The sequence below is a fragment of the Triticum aestivum genome, chromosome 3B (assembly GCF_018294505.1).
Source record: "Triticum aestivum cultivar Chinese Spring chromosome 3B, IWGSC CS RefSeq v2.1, whole genome shotgun sequence".
NCBI lineage: Eukaryota > Viridiplantae > Streptophyta > Magnoliopsida > Poales > Poaceae > Triticum > Triticum aestivum.
Genome location: NC_057801.1, coordinates 645,797,455 through 645,820,462, shown reverse-complemented (window position 1 = coordinate 645,820,462; position 23,008 = coordinate 645,797,455). Strand labels below are relative to the sequence as shown.

General features: G+C 39.5%; 1 protein-coding gene across 1 annotated transcript; it reads right to left on the bottom strand.

The window, feature by feature from the left end:
• Positions 1-15,098: 15,098 nt before the first annotated feature.
• LOC123065937 (uncharacterized) lies at positions 15,099-16,190 on the bottom strand. The gene has a single exon (XM_044489121.1). It carries the CDS (start codon positions 15,724-15,726, stop codon positions 15,319-15,321), a length of 408 nt encoding a protein of 135 aa, XP_044345056.1. The 5' UTR covers positions 15,727-16,190; the 3' UTR covers positions 15,099-15,318.
• Between the last annotated feature and the right edge of the window lie 6,818 nt (positions 16,191-23,008).

Genomic DNA, 23,008 nt, shown 5'->3' with positions numbered 1-23,008 from the left:
CTGGTGACCCCGAAACGCTTCAGGATCCTCTCGGAACTATTCCAAATATTAATAAAACAATTCCATAAATATATTCTCATCACTCCCTTCCTACTAATACTCGTCAGATCGTGATTGCCTTAAGCTTGTGACCCCGTAGGTTCGGTAACTCATAGACATGACGAAAATTGTTCGTTCAATGATCGACAGCGAAACTGTGTATCCCTATGAGCACACAAATGATATTCGAGTGAACCTATGGTTATCATGTGATGTTCCCTTTGCTTCGCGATACTTCACAAAACCAGGGATGCATTGGTATCCTCCTGAGTCATCACTATGCTCAATATACAGTTATCCTCATTACCGATTTTGCTCTTCTTTCTCATTATCATGTTCCCGCATCCCCATGATGAGTCACATGTGTCTAACCAAACGATGATGGATGCCTTCACGCCGAGAGGGCCCTAAGAATATCTCTCCATCGTCGGAGGAGAAAATCCCACTCTCGATCTATCTAGTCCCTTGTCAAACTTTCCGATGAAAAGTTGTCGCTATGATCACCGTATTACAGGTAACATTTGAGCAACCCCAAAGTCTACCGTATGGTAAGAAGTGACTACGATACTCTCATGGTCTAAGAAGCAAAATCACATGTTAACACTCCGTGTTATTACAATTCATAACATACAAGTTTGGGTCGATTCAATATGATCGTTCTTCCAACGTCATAATCTCCATGTTGTTTTAGGATTGTCGTTACGCTTAATGATATCCTAAGATCCGAAAAACATGATCACCAACAACACTTGAGCTAGTACTAGAGGCAAAACTAGGAACCTTGTATTTAACCGTTTATCATTCCAAACGTGCATATGAGTTTTTCACTGAATCGCATATTCCAGGATCATAGAAGTTATAGCATAAAATATAAACTCTATAATTATGAATATTCAAATATAATAATACAAATAGTATTGCCTCTAGAGCATATTTCCAACACCCCTTGGCCCATGCAAAGGTCACCCTCATCATCCCAGGTTGCAACAAGTGGCACATTGCATGTGCGCCACTTACCGCAACCTGAGAGTTTTCCCTTTTCCGTAGATTCTTTTATTTAAAACGTTTTATCTCTTAAACCGTGCATCCAAATCACGAAAAAAGGAAGAAAAAAGCTGAGCTAGAAGCATGGTTTTTTCATGCTTTTTCCCTTTCGGAAAGGCACAGTTGTGCCTCTCGCGGAAGTAAATCTGTGCCTCCATGTGAAGTAAAACTTTGCCTCTCATGGAAGCAAAAAATGTGTTTTTTTTCTTTTCGAGAGGCACAGCTCTACCTCTCATGGAAGCAAACATGTATCTCCACTAGAAGCAAATATGTGACTCACGGGAAAGAAACAAATATGTTTTTTCCCTTTCTGAGAGGCACACCTATGCCTCTTGCAGTAGCAAATCTATGCCTCCACGAGAAGTAAATATGTGTCTCTCGCAGAAGAAAAAAAGTCCAGAGGGAGCGCCCAACACGCGGTTATCTTTGGGTTATCTTTGGTTGTTCTCTGGTTTTCTTCGCTGGATTTGCAACATTTTTCTTTAGTATTTTTCTCTTTATTTTTTACTTTTTAAAAACATCAATGTTTTCCCTAAAAATATAGGGAAAACTGGGCAAAACAGGAAAAGCAAAAAGAAATTAAAACCAGAAAACGCGTACAGAAAAATAAAAACAATCCTCAGGGAGCGCCCAACACGCGGTTATCTTTGGTTGTTCTCTGCTTTTCTTGTTTTTTTATATTTTTACGTTTTAGTCTCAAATTATTTGGAGCTACTAAAATATATATAGTATTTAAATAGCTCCAATTCAAATACCATTTGAATTAATTCAAAGCACATTTCGGTCCTGAAAAAATGTGCTCCATTTATGGTTAGGGTGTTCACCTTTTTCCCTAAATCATACGGTGATCAAATGTGGTGCGCCATTTATGATACGGGAATTTTGGGTTCATTGAAAAATATTTTAGTAGAACCTAGTTTGTTAATGTGGTGTTAGGGTTTATGCAATCCTCATTTCAAGTTTCATTCAAATTTAGACATGATGCAACACATGAAGGCTAGCCTAGTGCATTACCAGAACTAGGGATGTGACGTTCCTTCGGTTTTATCTATTTGCTTTAATCTTTTATGGTTTTCGTTCTTTCTTGGATTTGGAACAGTTTTATTTGGTATTTTCTTTTTCTTTTTTACTTTTTAAAAACTTGTCTAATTTATTCATACACATGGCACATTATTCGTATACATCAGAAATATTTATTAGACATGTTTAATATTTTCAAATTCAATTTTTTTTCTTTTCAATTTTATATTTGATATCTAGGTTTATATACACATTCGTAATTATTTAGTACATGTTTTGAATCATTTTTAATACATTTAATAAAATTCAAATACATGTTGAAAGATTACTCTGAATTGTACAAACATGTTTTTAAATTGTGCAATATTATTGTTACATTGTAGAAATATTTTTTAAATGTCGTATTCATATGTTTTAGATGCATAAACATTTTTTGAATGGTACAAAACATTTTTTTAATTACATGAACAATATTTTAAGTAGTATAGTTTTTTCTGAAAATATCACATACATTATCTAAACATGTAAACATTTTTAACTGTCACATACATTTTTTAATGATACAAGCATTTTCTGAATGTTGAGCAAACATCTTTTTTACATTTCATGAACATTTGTTTAATGTGCAATGAACACGTTTAAAAATTAAGAATATATGTATCTATTAATTTGTAAAATAAAAAGGTAAAAAGATATGAAGAACCAAAATGACTACTGGGCCGGCCCACTATCAGCCTCTTGTAGGCAAGCAGGGCTAATGTCTCGCAGAAAGCGAGACATAGTCAGACCCTTGTGTTTGGTATTTAGAGCGTGGAACGTTGAGCAAAAATACGACCGCTGGGACTGCCCTCATGCTATGGCTCAGGTCCAATAGCATCGGTCCCCTCCACCCGCTCGTGTGGTTGTTGAAAGCAACTAACTAAGGGGTGCCCCTTGTGAAAGCCCCTCAAGGGTCACTTTTGTGGGCTGAGAGCGCGCCACTTGGTACGTTCTCAGCCCCCGCCATGTGTCGCGTGCTGGGCTCTCTGTTGGCATTTTTGTTTTTTATTTCCACGTACATGTTTTCAGGGATTAGGCGGGGGTTTTCAGCTTTTCGGTTTGTTCCCGGGTTTCCCGAGATTATGGAGGAAAACAAATTTTGCGCGAAAAAACACATTTCTTAGTGCTTTCATGAGAGTCATGGAATTGCTTCTTGCGGAGGCACATGTCTACTTGCGCGAGAGGCAATGGGAAAAACGAGTTTTTTTTTGCTTCCATGAGAGTCACATATTTTCTTCTTGCAGAGGCACCGTTTGCTTCCATGAAAGGCACTTGTTTGCTTCTTATGGAGGCACGGATTTACTTCTGTGAGAGGCGCAATGTGCTTCTTAGAAAGGGAAAAGCACGTTTTTTCTTCTTTCACGATAGGCACATATTTACTTATTGTGGAGGCAGAGGTTTGCTTCCGCGGGAGGCACAGTTGTGCTTCTCAGAAAAAGCACATTCTTTCCAGGAGACGCAAATTTGCTTCTCGTGGAGTCATAAATTGTTTGCGCGGCAAACACATCTCTGACTCTTGGGGGAAAAGGTGTTTCTGGCTATGATTTTTTCTATTGGTTTTTTCCTGTTTTTTCATGAAAAAAGTTTATCAAAATTTATTAACATGAGATCTAGTTTTAAAGATTTCGACACAAACAATCCAACAGTAAAATCGGGTTGGGATTTGGACACACGATTCAAGAGTTAAACCATTTTGAAAAACAAATCTAGATAAAAAAAAGAGAAACCCCTCAGATTGCCACTAGCCGGCCCACAAGGAGGTGAGAGTGACCTTTGCAAGGGGTACTACTTAACTAGTGATTTCGGTGGTTGCCTTACTTCGGAATTTCCTTAACACTCGCTTCAAAAAAACATTTGCTTGCTAAAAGAAAAACTAGGTTCAGTTTTTACTAGGTTTGAACTTATTTTTGTCAAAATAGAAATATGTTCATAAATTTAAAATATATTCACGATTTATTTTCAAAATGTTCACCTATTTTTCAAAATTTTACAAAGAAAAACACAAATACGCAAAATGTTAACTGCTTTGAAATATGGCCATGACTTAAAAAAATGCTCTTCAATTTGAAAAAAATGTACCAAAGTTCAAAAATGCTTATTAAATTTATCAAATACTATCAAATTTAAAAATCTCTCTGGATTTCAAAAGGTTTATTTATTTTAAAATGTTCCCAAATTACCAACAATATGCGTGATTTAATAAAATGTTCATGACTTCTAAAAAAGTTTTTGACTTTGAAATTTTGTGAATTCACAAAATGATCTCAGGTTTTGTTTCCAATATTCAAAATGGTTAGCGATTTTTCAAAATTTAAAAATAATATTAACCTGATTCAAAAAAATTAAATACTATCATAAAAAGTAAAAACAAAAAATATCAAGGAAAACCGGATAAAACCGGCATGTGGAGGGAAGGTTCTAGACCCTCTGCAAAACTGATGGGAAAGAGACGGGAAAAGGCCACAATGGGATGGCACATATAGCCCTTCGGGGGTGCAGGAGGGTACACTATAGCTCGCCTGCCACTGCCGGGAGCAAGTATCTAGGGGGGTAACTTGTGGAGGGTACCTAGGAGGACTTGTGTGACACCAAAGACCAACGTATGGCTTCTGAGAAAGCGAGCGAGCGTGCTGCTAGATGAGAAGCCATGTTGGATTTTATTCCTAGCTTTTCTTTGTATTTTTTTATTTCCTCGATTTTCCTTGTTACTTTCTTATATTTTCGACTTTTTCATCTTTCCTGGCCTTTTGATGATTTTTTTATTTCTCTTTTGTCATGTACTGTATATAGGAAGTACAGTGTGTTGTGGACATCGCAAATGTGTCCCTGCCTGGGCAACTAGTATGTGTACGACAAAAGTGCGCTATACACTAAAAAATTAATAAAACAAAAATAGCACGCAAGCCCATGGTACACTATAGTAGTTTAGCAATATATGGGCAAGCCCATTGTACACTACAATGGGTCGGGCCTTGTGTGGTGGCTGTAGGGCACCCTTATTTCTCGCTTTACGCGAGCACAGGAGGAAGCCCCGCGTCGGTGGACGCCCAGATGGCCTGGCCCTTTCACGCGGGAGGACATGGCCTGTTTTTTTAATCTTTCTCTTGTTTTTTATTTATTATTCTTATTTACATTTATAAATTAAAATATTCCACATATATAAAAAACACTTTTCAAAAATACATTCGAAACATGTTGGATAAGTATTAAAAAAATGTTAAACAAGTATTTCTATTTTTTGAATAAGTATTAAAAATGTTGAATAAATTTTTGAAAATGTTGATAAGTATTAAAAATGTTGAAAGAGTATTTGATAAATATTGAACAAGTATTTGAAAATGTGGAATAGGTACTAAAAAGTTGAACAAGTATTTTTAAAACGTTGAATAACTATTTAAAAATGTTCAACAAATTTTTGAAAAATGTAGAGCAAGTACTTAGAAAATGTTAAAATAAGTATTAAAATGTTGAACAAGTATCGGAAAAATGTTGGATAAGAGTTCGGACAATGTTGAACATGTATACAAAAAATGTTGATCCCTTATTAAAAAAATGTTTTTGACATATACGAAAATGTAGAGTGAAAACTGAGAAAAATCAGAGAATAAGAAAAACAAAAAAATGTGGGGAAAACAGAGAAGAAATAGTGGAAACCCCGCTCGATTAAAATTTAGTAGGTCCGACCTACTAGTCTAGCCTAATGGCAAGCAGCCAGTGCAATCAAGCGGTAGAGAAAGGTTCGAATCCCACGAGCGCGCCTTCCTTTTTCGCTTTCTATTGTTTTAGGTGCCCGTTATTGAGCTGGCTCGTTACTGTAGCGTTTGACGCTAGAGTAACCTCTCGTCTCGCTTAATGCGAGAAATAGATGTCACACTCGTACTTGACACAAGTCACAGCTAATATTATGGGGTGCGACTATTTCTTGATTATAGTGAGACATAGGGGAGCATCGCTATAAGCAGCCGCCCAGAATATGTCGCGCAGCAGAGGCCAAGGGCTCTAGTGCTTTTTTTCTTCGCTTTTTTCAATTTTTGCTCTTGTTTTCTGCTTTATTGTTTCTTCTTTTTCTTAGATTCAAAATGTTATAAATATATCTATTATAAAATTCACTTTACACATAGAATTGTAAAATGTTAATCATGTATTTAGGAAAATATTAAATGTGTATAAAAAGGTTTCTTTTGTAACATACTCAAAATGAGTATATATTAAGCATATATTTGGAAAATGGCTAAGGCGTATATGAAAATGTTCCTTATGTACAGAAAGTGTAAAATTGTTTAATAAAAAGTAGACATATAGAAACACACGTTTGAAATAATTCCGATCATGTATTAAAAAAATGTTAAAGATGTACAAAAAGTGTAATTGATCTATCAAAATAATGTAATATGTCTATGCAAATATTAGACAATAAAAAAATGTGATAGACATGTATATAAATATTAAACATGTTCTTGTAATTGAAAATATTAAACATGTATATTAATAATTTTCAAGATGTATATGTGTATGCGAAAAGTAGTCTTCAGAATCGTAATCACTAAAAAATGTTAACCATGTAATTGGTATATGTTGAAATGTATGTATAAAAATATTCCTGAATCCTGATGTATACAAAAACTTAGAATATGTATAACAAAATTTGATATCAAAAATATATGATTCAAAAAATGTTCAATATGTATACAAAAGATGTTACTCGTATTTTAACAAAATGTTAAACATGTATAAACAGTTTCCATATTCTTTATGAAAAGAGAAAAGAAACTACCAATGGAAACGAAAAATAGAAACAAAGAAAAAACAAAAAAAGGAACAAACGAATAAAACCCAAAGAAACCAGTACAGTAAGTAGAATACAATGAAAACTGAAAAGGAAACACAGAAAGCTGACAAAAACTAAGAAAGAGACAACGAAAAATAAAAAAAATAAAAAACTCTTAAAATAGAGAAAGAAATAAAGAAAAACAGCAAGAAAAGGAAAACTAGTGAAAATCGTAAAAGAAGCATAAAAACTGATGAAAAACTGTGAAAACAAAAAACTTAAGAAAACAGGGAAGAAACATAGAAAACCGGAAAAAAAGTAGAAAATAAAAAAAAAAGAAACGAGCGAGCGTAAAAAAATACTAAAGAAGAATACGCGACAACGGGCTGGCCCAGTTATTGCAGAGGCACGATTCATCTCGCCAGAAAGGAGGTAATATCTATTTGACGCTCTTTGTGTCAAACTGACGGCGCTTTGCACAGGAACGGTGCACAGCCAACTAGCCAACCGGTTTTAGGAACCTTGTAGAAGGTTCACTGAATTGGTTTTTTCTTTCTTATATCGTTTTTTCTAATTTTTTTGTTTTTCGTTTTTCTTTTCCGGTTTCTTTTTCTTCTTTATTTTTTCTTCTTTTTTTCGTTTTCTGTTTCTTTTTTCCTTTTCAAGGTGATTGTATCTTTCTTTAACTAAGTTTCTTTGCAAAAATTGTTCTGAATCTTCAAATTTTCAAAAAAAATGTTCATTTTTCAAAAAACGTTCATAAATTCATAAAATGCTTGGGATTTTCGAAATATAATTTTTCTTTCAGAAAAAAGTTCTGTTTATTTTGTAAGAATGCTGGGAATGCTTTTGCTTAAAATTTCCATAACTCTTCAAAAAATGTTCGAGCGTCAATTTTTTATACCATTTTTTACTTTTCCTTTTTTATTTTTTGGTTACTTTTCAAGTTTGTTTGTCAACATATGTGCGGAAATTTAAAAAATGTTTCGCATTTTTCGAAATTTGTTAGGCAGTTTTTATTTTATTTTATTTTTGCAAATTCCAGTTCGTGTTTTCAAATTCTGTTCTGAATCCAAAAAATATTCGCATTCCAGAAAATGTTCGTATTTCTAAATTCTGTTTTGGAATTTCAGAAAATGTTCCCTTTTCAAAAAGAATGTTCGTCAATTTATTTATAGATTTCAAAATAAGTTCGCCTTTCCAAATTATTTAAAAAAACTAGAATTTCTTTTTTCAAAATTGTTCTTGTGTTATGTTCGTTATTTTGAAAAATGTTCGCAACATTTTTGTTCATGTTTCAAATTCTAGTTTGGTTTTTCAAAAATAATTGTGGTCCAAGAATTGTTCATGTTTAAAAATTATGTTTTCGAATTACACAAAATGTTCCTATTTCATATTTATTTATAAATTCTAAAAATGTTCGCATGTAGAGATCTTGTTCATTGTTTCATAAAATGTTTGGAAATTCAAATATGTTTGAAATTCACAAACCAAAAAGTATTTTGTTTAAAAAATGTTCCCTTTTTCAAAATATGTTGAAAATTTCAGAAAATTTTCACATGTTTAAATTTTGTTCGCAAATTCGAAAATGTTTGGTAATTTCTAAAAATGTTCCTGTTTCGAAATTTTGTTCACAAATTCAAAATGTTCAGGAATTAAAAAATCATCTTGTATTTCAAATTTGGTAACAAATTCGAAAATATTTTCAAAATTTGTTCACATATTCAATAAATATTCACACGTTCAATTTTTTCCCATGACTAAAAAATGTTTTGGGAATTTTGAAAAGTGATCCTGTTTTCAAAATTTGTTCACATATTCATAAATTTCTAAAGCTTTTGAAATTTGTTCAAAAATTGGAAAATGGATCCTGTTTATGGAAATATTTCACAAATTTAAAATATGCTCGAGTTTTATAAAATTAGCTTGTAATTTCGAAAAATATTCAATTTTTAAATTTGTTATTTGTTTTTAGAAAATCTTTTGAGTTTTCAATAAGTAGTTTATACTTTTGAAAAATGTTCTCGTATTCATTTTTTGTTCCTATATGTTTTTAAATTGTTTTGAGGTACCCAAATAATGTTTTTGTTTCAAAAATCCTTTTAAAAAATCACGTTAGTTAATTTTAAAAAGTTTTAATCTGCCGCGTATTATAGTTCATATACACCCGAGCTGCCATTTTACACACAAAACCTTAGTTTCGATCCCTCGCCCACAAGTTTTTTGGAATTTTACGAACTTGCTTTATTTTTTGCCGCTTAATGTAGTTTCTTTAATATTCACTCTACAAATCTGTCACAAATAACTCCATAGGCGGAGAGGCTACCACTTTGCGTGTATCCGTATAGGTTGCGGGTTCGATTCCATCTCTAGCACGCTCATAGTCCATCGGCTAATAAGGCCAATACTATTTACCGCCCTTCGCGAGACATATCTACGTCTCGCCACAGGAATGGAGCTGTATATGTGCCCGAGTTTATTTTCTTCTGTGGTTTCTCTCTGGTGTCATTGGTTTCTTTTCATCTTTATATTTCTTCTGCTTTCTCTGGTTCTTACTTCGTTTTCACCACTATTCTTTGTTTTTATTAATTATTTTTCTTTTCTCTCTTTCTTTTCGATTTTCAACACATGTCTACATTTTTCATACACGTTGTTCATTGCATACATAAAGAATATATTTTTATACCTGTTCGGCTGTTCATAAATTTCAAATACATGATCAACATTTTTTAAACATACGTTTGGATGTCTATTTTCTTCATACACATTGTACATTTTGGGTATACATATAAAACATTTTATTATGTGCATTTTATATTTTTTAAATATATTGATTATGATTTTTAAAATATATGGTCTTGAACATGCTTTGAATACTCCAGGACAGAGGGAGTACATGAATGAACTATTTTAGGTTCCTCTACGACAGTGTGTAACTTCACGCTTGAGGAGTTCTCTTAGACGTTTAAAAGAATTAGTTCATTCATTTCAAAATATGAGGTGTACTATTATTTTAGAAGCCAAATATTTTTTTGTTTGATTAGTTTACAGATTAAAATATCACATCTACAACAGTAAATAAAAAAATACAACTTATGATGGATCAATGACACTAATTTGGTATTATAAATATTGACATTTTTTTCTTCTAAGAACATGGTCAAACATTGTGTTTGACTAGTTAAATAATACAATTCATATTATGGAACAGGAGGAGTATTATTTTTCGCATGTTAAATGCAATTTCTTCTACACACTTATAAACATATCATTTTTTATGTGATCCTGGCTGCAACGACAAGCAATCATCTATTAAATCATCAAATTCGCTTTCTCCCATTCCTTCATTTTGTCTCATGTGTTAGATATTACCATCCGCAGTTATAGCTTCACGGATGCAGGTAGGGATGGGAAAGAAAGGGACCCCTCCCTATTATTAGTAAGGCGGGTCTTCAATTCCACCTCGATCATAAAAAGAATCGATTAAAATTTCTGTAGTGCCTACGTATTGGAGTCGGGGAGGGGCATACAAGTGTCTACTTCTACTATACCGCACTACACTTAGCTCTACACATTTAAAGAGCTTCCAATGTCCAATATCTATCAGCACTTTGCTCGTTATCCCCGTCTCAGCATCACATGTTGTCTAACGAAGCATGACTTATCCAGACCGAGGGAGGGAACGGGGAGTGGAGCCTATCAAAACATTGTTGAGAAGAGCAGTTGTTAAGTTTAAAATTTGTTTTTGACAATGGTACAACGTAAATGCTAGGTTGATGACCCTACTTGTTCGGATCCATGTTCAACACAACTTAGTGCAACATGGCTAATTTCACTCAGAAGAATCAGTAGAGAGCAATCTTCTCCTTGGAAACAAGTCCCTTTCAGCTTTAGTTTGCGTCATGTATTTATTTCTTTTTTTGTGTACGTGGTCATATAAGTTGCTCCAAAGCCCGATTCTTATGTTATATTGAGGTTGTGAACTAATTCCTATCTTTTGACTTTGCCACAACATTCGTTAAACGTGACCCTGACTTAAGTTCAGTTATTAACCCAGGCTTCTTTCCCCCTTTTTTACTGGGAAAGGAGCGATCATGTACAACAACTTTTAACTAGCCAACAAAAGAGCATGGCCGATGAACAATCCTATTTACAAACACAAACCCTTTCTTTGACTAGAGCATAAATGGGTGATATTTTTATGTTGCATGTTTGGCCTTAGACCGGAGTCCTTGGTCACCCTGTACCCCTGAACAGATAGGTAGTCAACTCTATGAAATTATGTATATGTGTCTGCTTGGTATGGGCGGCTAATCACTTCTCTTCGTCAGAGCAAGAAATAATGGTTACATGAGTTGGACTGTGGTGCACAAGAGGCTTTGTCTATATATTTTTGAACCTCTTTATGTAAGGCCTCTCTGAATGTTATAATAATATTGTTATATGTTTGGTATGTGTGTCTTCGAATGCAAATGCTCGATACAGTACAACTTTATGTCTCAAATACATACTCATAATTTGCATAAGATGTCAAATACTTCAATCCTTATTTCTCTTTAAGAATGTAATAATTTACTTATTTTGAAAAACTGGGCAACCAATAATGGCGATAATAGAGCATCTACTAGTAGAAACTAGTGTTGGGGATCGTTGCAGAAATTAAAAAAATTCTACGCATCACCAAGATCAATCTATGGAGTAACTAGCAACGAGAGAGAGGGGAGTGCATCTTCATACCCTTGAAGATCGTGAGACGGAAGCGTTGCAAGAACGCAGATGAAGGAGTCGTACTCGAAGCGATTCAGATCGCGGCGGATTCCGATCTAAGCGCCGAACAACGGCACCTCCGCGTTCAACACACGTGCAGCCCGGTGACGTCTCCCGCACCTTGATCCAGCAAGGAGGAGGAAGAGGTTGAGGAAGATGGCTCCAGTAGCAGCACGACGTCATGGTGGTGATGGAGTGGCAGTTCTCCGGCAGGGCTTCGCCAAGCTCATGCGAAGGAGGAGGGGTGTTGGGGAGGGGAGGGGATGCGCCTTGGATGTGGTGCTGCAGCCCTCCCTCCACCCCTCTATTTATAGGGAGAAGGGGGAAGGGGCCGGCCCCTCTAGATGAGATCTAGAGGGGGGCGGCCAAGGGGGAGGGGGCTTGCCCCCCAAGCAAGGGGGACGCCCCCTTTATAGCCCCCCCCCCCCCAACCCATAGGCGCATGGGCCCTAGGGGGGATGGCGCCCAGCCCACTTAGGGGCTGGTTCCCTTCCACCTATAGCCCATAAGGCCCTCCGGAGCAGGTGGACCCTCCGGTGGACCCCCGGAACCCCTCCGGTGGTCCCGGTACAATACCGGTATACCCCCGAATATTTCCGGTGACCGTATGATGACTTCCCATATATAAATCTTCACCTCTGGACCATTCTGGAACTCCTCGTGACGTTCGCTATCTCATCCGGGACTCCGAACAACATTCGGTAATCACATACAAATCTTCCTTATAACCCTAGCGTCATCGAACCTTAAGTGTGTGTAGACCCTACGGGTTCGGGAATCATGCAGACATGACCAAAACAGCTCTCTGGCCAATAACCAACAGCGGGATCTGGATACCCATGTTGGCTTCGACATGTTCCATGATATCTCATCGGATGAACCACGATGTTGAGGATTCAAGTAATCCCGTATACAATTCCCTTTGTCAATCGGTACGTTACTTGCCCGAGATTCGATCGTCGGTATCCCAATACCTTGTTCAATCTCGTTACCGGCAAGTCACTTTACTCATTCCATAATGCATGATCCCGTGACCAACTACTTAGTCACATTGAGCTCATTATGATGATGCACTACCGAGTGGGCCCAGAGATACCTCTCCGTCATACGGAGTGACAAATCCCAGTCTCGACTCGTGCCAACCCAATAGACACTTTCAGAGATACCTGTAGTGCACCTTTATAGCCACCCAGTCACGTTGTGACGTTTGGTACACCCAAAGCATTCCTACGGTATTCAGGAGTTGCACGATCTCATGGTCTAAGGAAATGATACTTGACATTAGAAAAGCTTTAGCAAATGAACTACACGATCTTGTGCTATGCTTAGGATTGGGTCTTGTCCATCACATCATTCTCCTAATGATGTGATCCCGTTATCAATGACATCCAATGTCCATAGTCAGGAAACCATGACCTTCTGTTGATCAACGAGCTAGTCAACTAGAGACTCACTAGGGACATGTTGTGGTCTATGTATTCACACATGTATTATGGTTTCCGATTAATACAATTATAGCATGAATGATAGCCAATTATCATGAACAAAAAAATATAATGATAACCATTTTATTATTGCCTCTAGGGCATATTTCCAACAACTAGAACAACGTATCCAATTTGATGTAGTGAATCAGTTATTTAGTACCTAGTGGAGGAATCGCAGCATGACACGGCTTTTGGTTGTATACTATCTTTGTGGTGGGGGTGTTATCGCTTGTGTTGGCACATATATAACATATTTGTGAGTCACCTTTCTATCTTAGTACAAAAGGCACGCAATGTCCCCTCGTAAAAAAGAACACGCAATGCTCTTGCATCTTCTTGAAAAATATTTGGCTTCAACCAAATAATCAACTGTACATTGATTTAGTTATTGCTTACTCCTAGATTCCAGGATACCAACTTACACAGTTAATATTTTACATCATAATCCTCAATTCTAGAATACTAACTCACTATCTATTTTCTCTCGCCATGCACATCGACAAGTTGTATATGTGGTCGTAAGTTACATTTAATGCATTAAAATCTATCCATGCAACCATGCCACCTCAACAATCATACATGTCAGGCATAAGTTAAATTATTTGCACTAAGTTTTATGTGCTAATGAATGGTTTACATGTTGGATGCTTGGAGCAAATGTTTGTAGTCCAGGCTTCACAAGTTTGTTCAAAATGACACTCCGTTTATTTTGCGGGTAAAAAGGACACTCTGTTAACTTCAATCTAAAACTTCTTTTCTCTGTCCACCAGTTCGTCACACTTTGGAAGAAGATTGACTCGGTCACTCTGGATGAGGATGTGGAGAATTTCATTATTTGGAAGTTCACCAAGGACGGATCGTACTCAGCTTCCTCGGCTTACAAGGCGCAGTTTGAGGGCCTAACTACGTCGGCCATGGTCCTATCAGTGTGGAAGGTGTGGGCTCCCCCGCGGTGCAAATTTTTCGCATGGTTTGTACTTCAAGATAGAATCTGGACATCAGACCGCCTTGCTCGACGTGGGTGGCCCAACTGCGGGCTATGCCCGCTTTGCAAGCAAAGCCCTGAGACGGCAGCCCACTTACTGTTCCAATGTCGCTACACCCTTCGTGTGTGGAACGATATTCTTCGCTGGCTTGGCATGGATCACACTCATGCTACTACTTGGTCAGCGAGGGGCTCGGTGTGGGAATGGTGGAATGGAAACGTATATCTTCGCTCTGAATCCCCCAAGACGCTCGCCTCAATAATGATGCTTATCTCCTGGGAAATTTGGACGGAGCGCAATGCTAGAGGTTTTCGCAACACGGCCGCACCTACGATGGTCGTCATTAGTAAGATAAAAGAGGAGGTGTCGCTTTGGGCGTTGGCGGGCGCCAAGCATTTGAGTGTTGTAATGCCGCGAGAGTAGATTTTATTTCTTGCCACTTCGTGGCCTGTCTAAACCTTCTTCTTAATCAATGAAATGGCAAATCCTTTGCCTTGTTTCAAAAAAAAAACTTCTTTTCTCTTGTTATACATTGCAATTTTTCACGTGCTTCATATGTTTTATTGTTTCTAAAATGTAAATCGAGAAATCTTGTACAAATATATTTGCTGTCGCGTTAGTTTGTTTGTTTTTCAGCACACATTTATGAATCTTTTTTTGCAATGTTTCTCAGGGGTATGATCTGGTTGCTCTATGATGTGCCTTGCCATGATTTTGTTTGCGCTATGGGTGGTACGTTGGGAATCTCCCATTCATTCTTATGCACCTTTTTTTTTCTGTATCTTGATAACTCTATTGGATCAAGGCGTTTCTGTAACAGAAAATCGATGGGATGCATGTTTTCTCAGAAAGATCAAACTATTGGATTATTGCGACATTCAAAATTAACAAGACAAAATCTGAAGTTGGAGAACACCAGAAATTAGCTCGTTGGTGGCTGGGCTCGCACAAGGTGACAAATATTGACAAGCACAAATGTTGAATGTAACAGCGGCAGATTCCAGAGCACAGAAGAGATTAGAAAGATGCATCCGGCCGTACGTATCATTTCCACAAGCTTAGATCAAATGCGCACACAGATGAAAGGCCAAGATCAAGAAGGGGGGGAAATTACAGGGGGGAAGACGCTAGCATCCGCGCAGAGGGTGTAAATAGAATCACAGAAAAACTACCGGTACTTCCTGGACGAGGAGTTCATGAACCTGATGCACTCCTCCACGGCTTCGCTCTTGTGGGAGTCATCGGCGACGACCACCGGCCCGGATTGCCGCCTGCTGCTGTTCCTCGCCGGCGTATACTCCGGCGAGCGTGAAGCAGCACTGGAAGTGGAACTGGAAGAACCTTTCCTGCTCGGGGCCGACCAGAAGGCCGTGACGACGCTCACCCTCGCGCGCCGGTAGAACCTGGCGGCCGTCCACCGCGCGGTCCTCAGCAGGCGGCAGCCGCCGCGCGCCTGCCTTGGCCAGGCGTCCCGTTCCGTCCGGGCGCCGGACCTGCTCGCCTGCCGGGAGAACATAGGGTTGCCGCTGGTGGTGGTCTCCGGGCTGATCCTGGTGCACTCGCTGCCCTTCCTCATTGCCGACCGGAGGATGGAAGGATGCCTAGCTTGCTTGCTAGCCCGAGATGGCGGGTCAGTGTCTACGTATCACACCAGGGTGGCCTAGGCACGCCTCGTTTTATACTATGATGAGGCAAGGCAAGGCAAGAGTATCTATGCAGCCTGCTCAAAGGAAAAGCAGCAGGGTGGTACTGCAAGAGTATGTGACAAGAGCATGAAAGGCATGGCTCAGAAAAAGGAAAAGAGGCAAAGCGGGGAGACAAGCTAGTGAAAGGAAAATTTGGTCTAATTGACCGCCAAAATGGTAGTCCTCCCGATCAGATCACGCAACCCGATGATGAAGAGGTGTACGCATCACCTCTTCCAGATCCTTCAATACATGACCGCCTAGCGATGGTGGGGCGCACCGGCGCAGTATATTCTTGTTGCCTAGCGGTGGTGGTGGTGGCCGGAGAATATCTCCCGTGGAAGCGAGCGGTGCGGTGCGAGCAGATCTCGCGAACCCAGCCGAGGTGCCCTGAATGGGAGAGAAAAGGGAAAGGGGGGAAAAGGACGCGGTCGATGCAGCGAGGGAGGCGCTGGGCCGGGCGGCTCTTTTGAGGCCGGCAGGCCGGACCCCCTCCCGTCCCCGGCCAATGGCGCCGCGCGCCAGCGCGCGCAAGGCGACGCCCGCCCGCCGCTGGGCCGGGGGAACATGGAATTGACGGGGCGGGGCACGCGACGGTGCTCGCCGCGACGCGAGGGACAGGGGTGGGGGCGCGCGTGCCGTTCGAGGCACGGTGACATGGGACGCGACGTGTGCGGCATGGCGCGGGCGACCGGACCGGTGGCCGCCGCGGGCACCAATCATTGCGCAGTCGCGGGGGGGCGTTTTCTCTCGGGAAACGGGACGCTGCATGCATCGTCGCTGATCGATCGACGGGCAGGCAGCCAGGGCCCCCCTGCTCTGCGTGTCTGCTCCGGCAGACAGGTCGCTGCGGGGCTGCAGTACGGCGGCGTGCCGGCAGGCGGCTCTGGCTCTGCATGCAGTCGTCTTTCGCGCGCTCGCTGGTTGCTTTCCCTGCTCGCTTCGGATGCTGATTGTTCCGGCCGAGCTGTCCCGATACAGGTTTCGTGGTGTGACGGGTCATCTGGGAGACCGGGAGGTGCGGTTTTTCTTGTCGTTTTGAGAATCCAAATCCATCCCGACGCTTTGACTGGACCCGCCACGTAGTACCGTTCAGTTCTTGAATTCAGGTTTGCATGATTTCTCGGTGCAAAATGGAAAAGATTATTAGTCCATGCCTAGTATTTCTTGGGAAGTGACATGGCGGTTTCTATGGGAATCAAGAATGCCGAGCGGCTTTGCATGGTTGACGAGCAAGCTTTACTGACGTTAACACGTCACTCTTAAGCTGAGTTTGCGTGCCCAGACGAACACGTTATCTTCTCAAATCAGGCTGCACGGCTCATCCAGATGGATTACCCCATACTGGTAAAACTGTTCGTGACCGCGAAATCCTGCTGCTCCCTGACTGAATGTCCAAATCTGGAGGCACAAGACAGGGACCATTCATTCAGTTTCACTCATAACGTCCCCACAGAGAAAGGTTCACTCATAATAATTTTACGCGACATATGGTCCAGTACAAAAGACCTAAAGCATGGCGTGGTGGGTAGGAAAACATTTCACTCCAGTAGGTAGGTTGCCTTTCTTCTGGGAGGGTCTTCCATGATGCTGGACGCAGAGCTAAGGGAACTCGGCACGTTACAAAAGTTGCATTATTAGGGTCGTACGCGAAAAGGAAAAACAACCCAGTTACTCAAAGGCGCACTTCACCCAGGAGCCTCGAAACGCAATCCAGGGTGCTAGAAACCTTGACCGGTTCTTCTCACCGTCGCGCTGAAAAAGACCGTGAAGTCTATATCTCGCTCAATGCGAGTGCGTCTTCCATCTCACTGAAGGTTTCACCTCACGTGTAGCTACTGGGCCGACCCATTTTTGTCTGTGTTTTTTTCGTTCCCCGGCGATCGATTTCGTCAGGTACAACTGCTGTGTCATTTTCATTTCCTTTTTCCTTTCGTATTTTTTTTCTTCACTAGTTTTCTGTTTTTCATCGGGTTTTTTCTCATTCTTTCTTGATTTTTACTGGTTTTTCGTTTGTTTCTTCAGCGGTTTTATTTTGTTTCATTCATGGTTCTCAATGTTTTTTCTTTCTCATTTTACCTGTTTTCTTTGCTTATGTTTTTTTTGTTGGTTTTCATTGGTTTTTTTAACACATGTATATTTATCTGAAGTGCAAAATATACATTCTCAGTGTAAACGTGAAACATTTTTTTGATACACGTTCATAATTTTTTAAACATGATGAACATTTTTATTTTAATACATGTATTGAACAATTTTTTGAATACAATGTCAATTGTTTTCAAATAAACAAGTACACATTTTTTTTTGTATACATAGGTAAACTTTTAAATACATGTTTAACGTTTTTCAAATGCATGATTAACATTTTTAAAAAATAATTTGATGCCAATTTATTTTTCCATACAAATTATACATTTTTTTGGTAAACATATAAAACATTGTTAACATGCATTTCTTTTTTTGAAATACATGATTAATATTTCTTTCCAACATGTTTTATGTCAACTTTTTCTCACACATGTTGTACAATTTTCTTATACTTTAATAATTATGCCTGCTGATCCACAGCAAATTTCACATGTTATGGGAATTATGCAGATTTTCTCTGACTTCACAGGGTTGAAAGTTAACTATCACAAATCGTCCCTTGTCCCCATCAACACATCTGATGAAAGAGCCACACAGCTTGCCAACATATTGGGATGCAAAAGAGAAAGTATGTCTTTTACATACCTAGGTCTGCCTATGGGATCCACCGGACCTAGAGTGGATGACCTCATGCCAATGGTCTCCGGGCTGGACAAAAGATTATCTGGGATTGCCACTATGATGTCATATGCTGGTAGACTCACACATTTAAAAGCAATTATAACTGCTCTACCTATATTTGCTATGTGTTGCATTAGAGTACCACTCATTGTTTTAGATCACTTTGAGAAATCTAGCAGAGCATTTTTGTGGTATGGCAATGGAATAAAAAAATATGGGAAATGTCTACTCAAATGGGAATAGGTATGACTGTGAAAATCAGCTGCAGGGCTTGCTATTCTGGATCTTAGAATTCACAATAAAGCTCTGCTAAATTCCTATATAAGTTTTTCAATAAGATGGACATCCCATGGGTACAATGAATTTGGGATACATATTATTGCAACGGTGATGTCCCACAATTCCCTACCAGACTGGGTCTTGGGAAACGTAGCATGCAATTTCAAAAAAATTCCTACGCTCACGCAAGATCTATTTAGGAGATGCATAACAACGAGAGGGGGAGAGTATGTCCACGTACCTTTGTAGACTGAAAGCGAAAGCGTTTGCCAACGCGGTTGATGTAGTCGAACTTCTTCTCATTCCGACCGATCAAGTACCGAACATACGGCACCTCCGAGTTCTACACACGTTCATCTCGATGACGTCCCTCAAACTCTTGATCCAGCAAACTGTCGAGGAAGTAGAAGAGTTCCGTCAGCACGACGGCGTGGTGACGGTGATGGTGAAGTTATCCGTGCAGGGCTTCGCTTAAGCACTACGTGAATATGACCGGAGGCGTAAACTGTGGAGGGGGGCGCCGCACACGGCTAACAAACGTTGGTGTGTGTTCTAGCGGTGCCCCCCCTTCATATATATAGGTTTGAGTATAGGAGAGGCAGCCAAGGGGGCGCCCCAAGTAGAAGGAATCCTACATGCGGTCCTCCCAATTCGGCCCCCTTTCCTTCTTACCGGAGGGGGAAAAGGGAAGGGAGAAGAGAGAAAGGAAGGGGGGCGAACCCCCCTTTTCCTTTTCCAATTCGGCCAACTTCCATAGGGGGCGCGCCACCCCTTGTGGGCTGGTATGCTCCCCTCTTACGGCCCATATGGCCCATATCTTTCCCCCGGGGGTTTCGGTAACCCCCCGGTACTCCGATAATTACCCGATACGATCCGGAACACTTTCGGTGTCCGAATACTATCGTCCTATATATCAATATTTACCTCTCGACCATTTCGAGACTCCTCGTCATGTCCGTGATCTCATACATGACTCCAAACAACATTCAGTCACCAAATCACATAACTCATATAATACAAAATCGTCATGGAACGTTAAGCGTGCGGACCCTATGGGTTCGAGAACTATGTAGACATGACCGAGACACCTCTCCGATCAATAACCAATAGCGGAACCTGGATGCTCATATTGGCTCCAACATATTCTACAAAGATCTTTATCGGTCGAACCGTTATGACAACATATGTTATTCCCTTTGTCATCGGTATGTTACTTGCCCGAGGTTCGATGGTTGGTATCTTCATACCTAGTTCAATCTCGTTACCGGCAAGTCTCTTTACTCGTTCCGTAATGCATCATCCTGCAACTAACTCATTATTCACTTTGCTTGCAAGGCTTCTTATGATGTGCATTACCGAGAGGGACCGGAGATACCTCTCTGATACTCGGAGTAACAAATCCTAATCTCGATCTATGCCAACCCAACAAACACCTTCGGAGATACCTGTAGAGCATCTTTATAATCACCCGATTACGTTGTGACATTTGATAGCACACAAGGCATTGCTCCGGTATCCGGGAGTTGCATAATCTCATAGTCAGAGGAATATGTATTTGACATGAAGAAAGCAATAGCAATAAAACTAAACAATCATAATGCTAAGCTAATGAATGGGTCTTGTCCATCACATCATTCTACTAATGATATGATCTCGTTCGTCAAATGATAACACATGTCTATGGTTAGGAAACTTAAGCATCATTGATTAATGAGCTAGTCTAGTAGAGGCTTACTAGGGACATAGTATTTTGTCTATGTATAAACACATGTATCAAGTTTCCGATTAATACAATTCTAGCATGAATAATAAACATTTATCATGAAATAAGGAAATATAAAATAACAACTTTATTATTGCCTCTAGGGCATATTTCCTCTAGTCTCCCACTTGCACTAGAGTCAATAATCTAGTTCACCTCTCCATGTGATTTAACACCAATAGTTCACATCGTAATGTGATTAACACCCATAGTTCACATCACCATGTTACCAACACCCAAAGGATTTTCTAGAGTCAATAATCTAGTTCACATCGCCATGTGATTAACACCCAAAGAGTATTGAGGTGTGATCATGTTTTGGTTGTGAGAGAAGTTTAGTCAACGGGTCTGTCACATTCAGATCTGTATGTATTTTGCAAATTTCTATGTCTACAATGCTCTGCATGGTGCTATTCTAGCTAATTGCCCCCACTTTCAATATGTATCCTGACTAAGACTCAGAGTCATCTAGGTTAGTGTTTACAGCTTGCATCATCGCAGCCCTTTACGATGAACCCTTTATCACCTCCATAATTGAGAAACATTTCCTTATTCCTCTAAGGATAATTTGACCGTTGTTAGTGATCTACTCCTGGATCACTATTGTACCCCCTTGCCAAACTCATTGGCAAGGCACACAATAGGTCTGGTACACAGCATGGCATACTTTATAGAACCTATGACTGAGGCATAGGGAATGACTTTCATTTTCTCTCTATCTTCTGTCGTGGTCGGGCTTTGAGTCTTACACACCTTGCAATACAGACAAGAACCCTTTCTTTGACTGATTCGTTTTGAACATCTTCAAAAACTTTTCCAAGGTATGTGGTTTGTGAAAGTCCTATTAAGCGTTTCGATCTATCCCTATAGATCTTGATGCCCAATATGTAAGTAGCTTCACCGAGGTCTTCCATAAAAAATTCTTGTTCAAATATCCTTTTATGCTATCCAGAAATTATATATCATTTCCAATCAACAATATGTCATCCACATATAAAGAAATGCTACACCATAAGTCTGTATATCCAGAAATTATATATCATTTCTTGTAAATACAGGCTTCACCATAGGTCTGTATAAAAACATATGCTTTGATCACCTTATCAAATCATATATTCCAACTCCGAGATGCTTGCACCAGTCCATAGATGGATCGCTGGAGCTCGCACACTTTGTCAGCACCTTTAGGATTGACAAAACCTTCTGGTTGCATCATATACAACTCTTCTTTAATATCCATTAAGGAATGCAATTTTTGACATCCATTTGCCAGATTTTATAATTATAAAATATGGAAATTGCTAACATGATTCAGACAGACTTAAGCATCGCTACGGGTGAGAAAGTCTCATCGTAGTTAACTCCTTGAACTTCGTCAAAAAAAATTGCGACAAGTCGAGCTATGTAGATAGTAACATTACTATCAGCGTCAGTCTTCTTCTTGAAGATCCATTTATTCTCAATGGCTTGCCGATTATCGGGCAGTCCACCAAAGTCCACACTTTGTTCTCATACATGGATCCTATCTCAGATTTCATGGCCTCAAGCCATTTTTCAGAATCTGGGCTCATCATAGCTTCTTAATAGTTTGTAGGTTCATCATGGTCAAGTAACATTTCCAAAACAGGACTGTCATACCACTATGGTGTAGATCATGCTCTGGTTGACCTACGAGGTTCAGTAGAAATTTGATCTAAAGGTTCATTATTATCATCATTAGCTTCCTCTCTAGGTGGTGGAGGTAGCACGGGAACGAATTTCTCGGATGAGCTACTTTCCAAATTGAGAGAAGGTACAATTACCTCATCAAGTTCTACTTTCCTCCCACTCACTTCTTTTGAGAGAAACTCCTTCTCTAGAAAGGTTCCATTCTTGGCAACAAAGATCTTGCCTTTGGATCTGTGGTAGAAGGTGTACCCAATTGTTTCCTTAGGGTGTCCTATGAAGACACACTTCTCTGATATGGGTTTGAGCTTATCAGGCTGAAGCCTTTTGACATAAGCATCGCATTCCCAAACTTTAAGAAACAACGGCTTAGGTTTATTGCCAAACCACAATTGATATGGTGTCGTCTCAACGGATTTTGACGATGCCCTATTTAACGTGAATGTAGTTGTCTCTAATGCATAACCCCAAAACGATAGTGGTAAATCGATAAGAGACATCATAGATCACACCATATCTAATAAAGTACGGTTATGACATTCGGACACACCATTACACTGTGGTGTTCCAAGTGGCGTGAGCTGTGAAACTATTCTACATTGTTTAAATGAAGGTCAAACTCGTAACTCAAATATTCGCCTCTGCAATCAGATCGAAGAAACTTTATTTTCTTGTTACGATGATTCTCCACTTCA

Coding starts and splice junctions, on each gene's coding strand:
- LOC123065937 (XM_044489121.1), bottom strand. CDS start 15,726: ATGAGGAAGGGCAGCGAGTGCACCAGGATCAGCCCGGAGACCACCACC.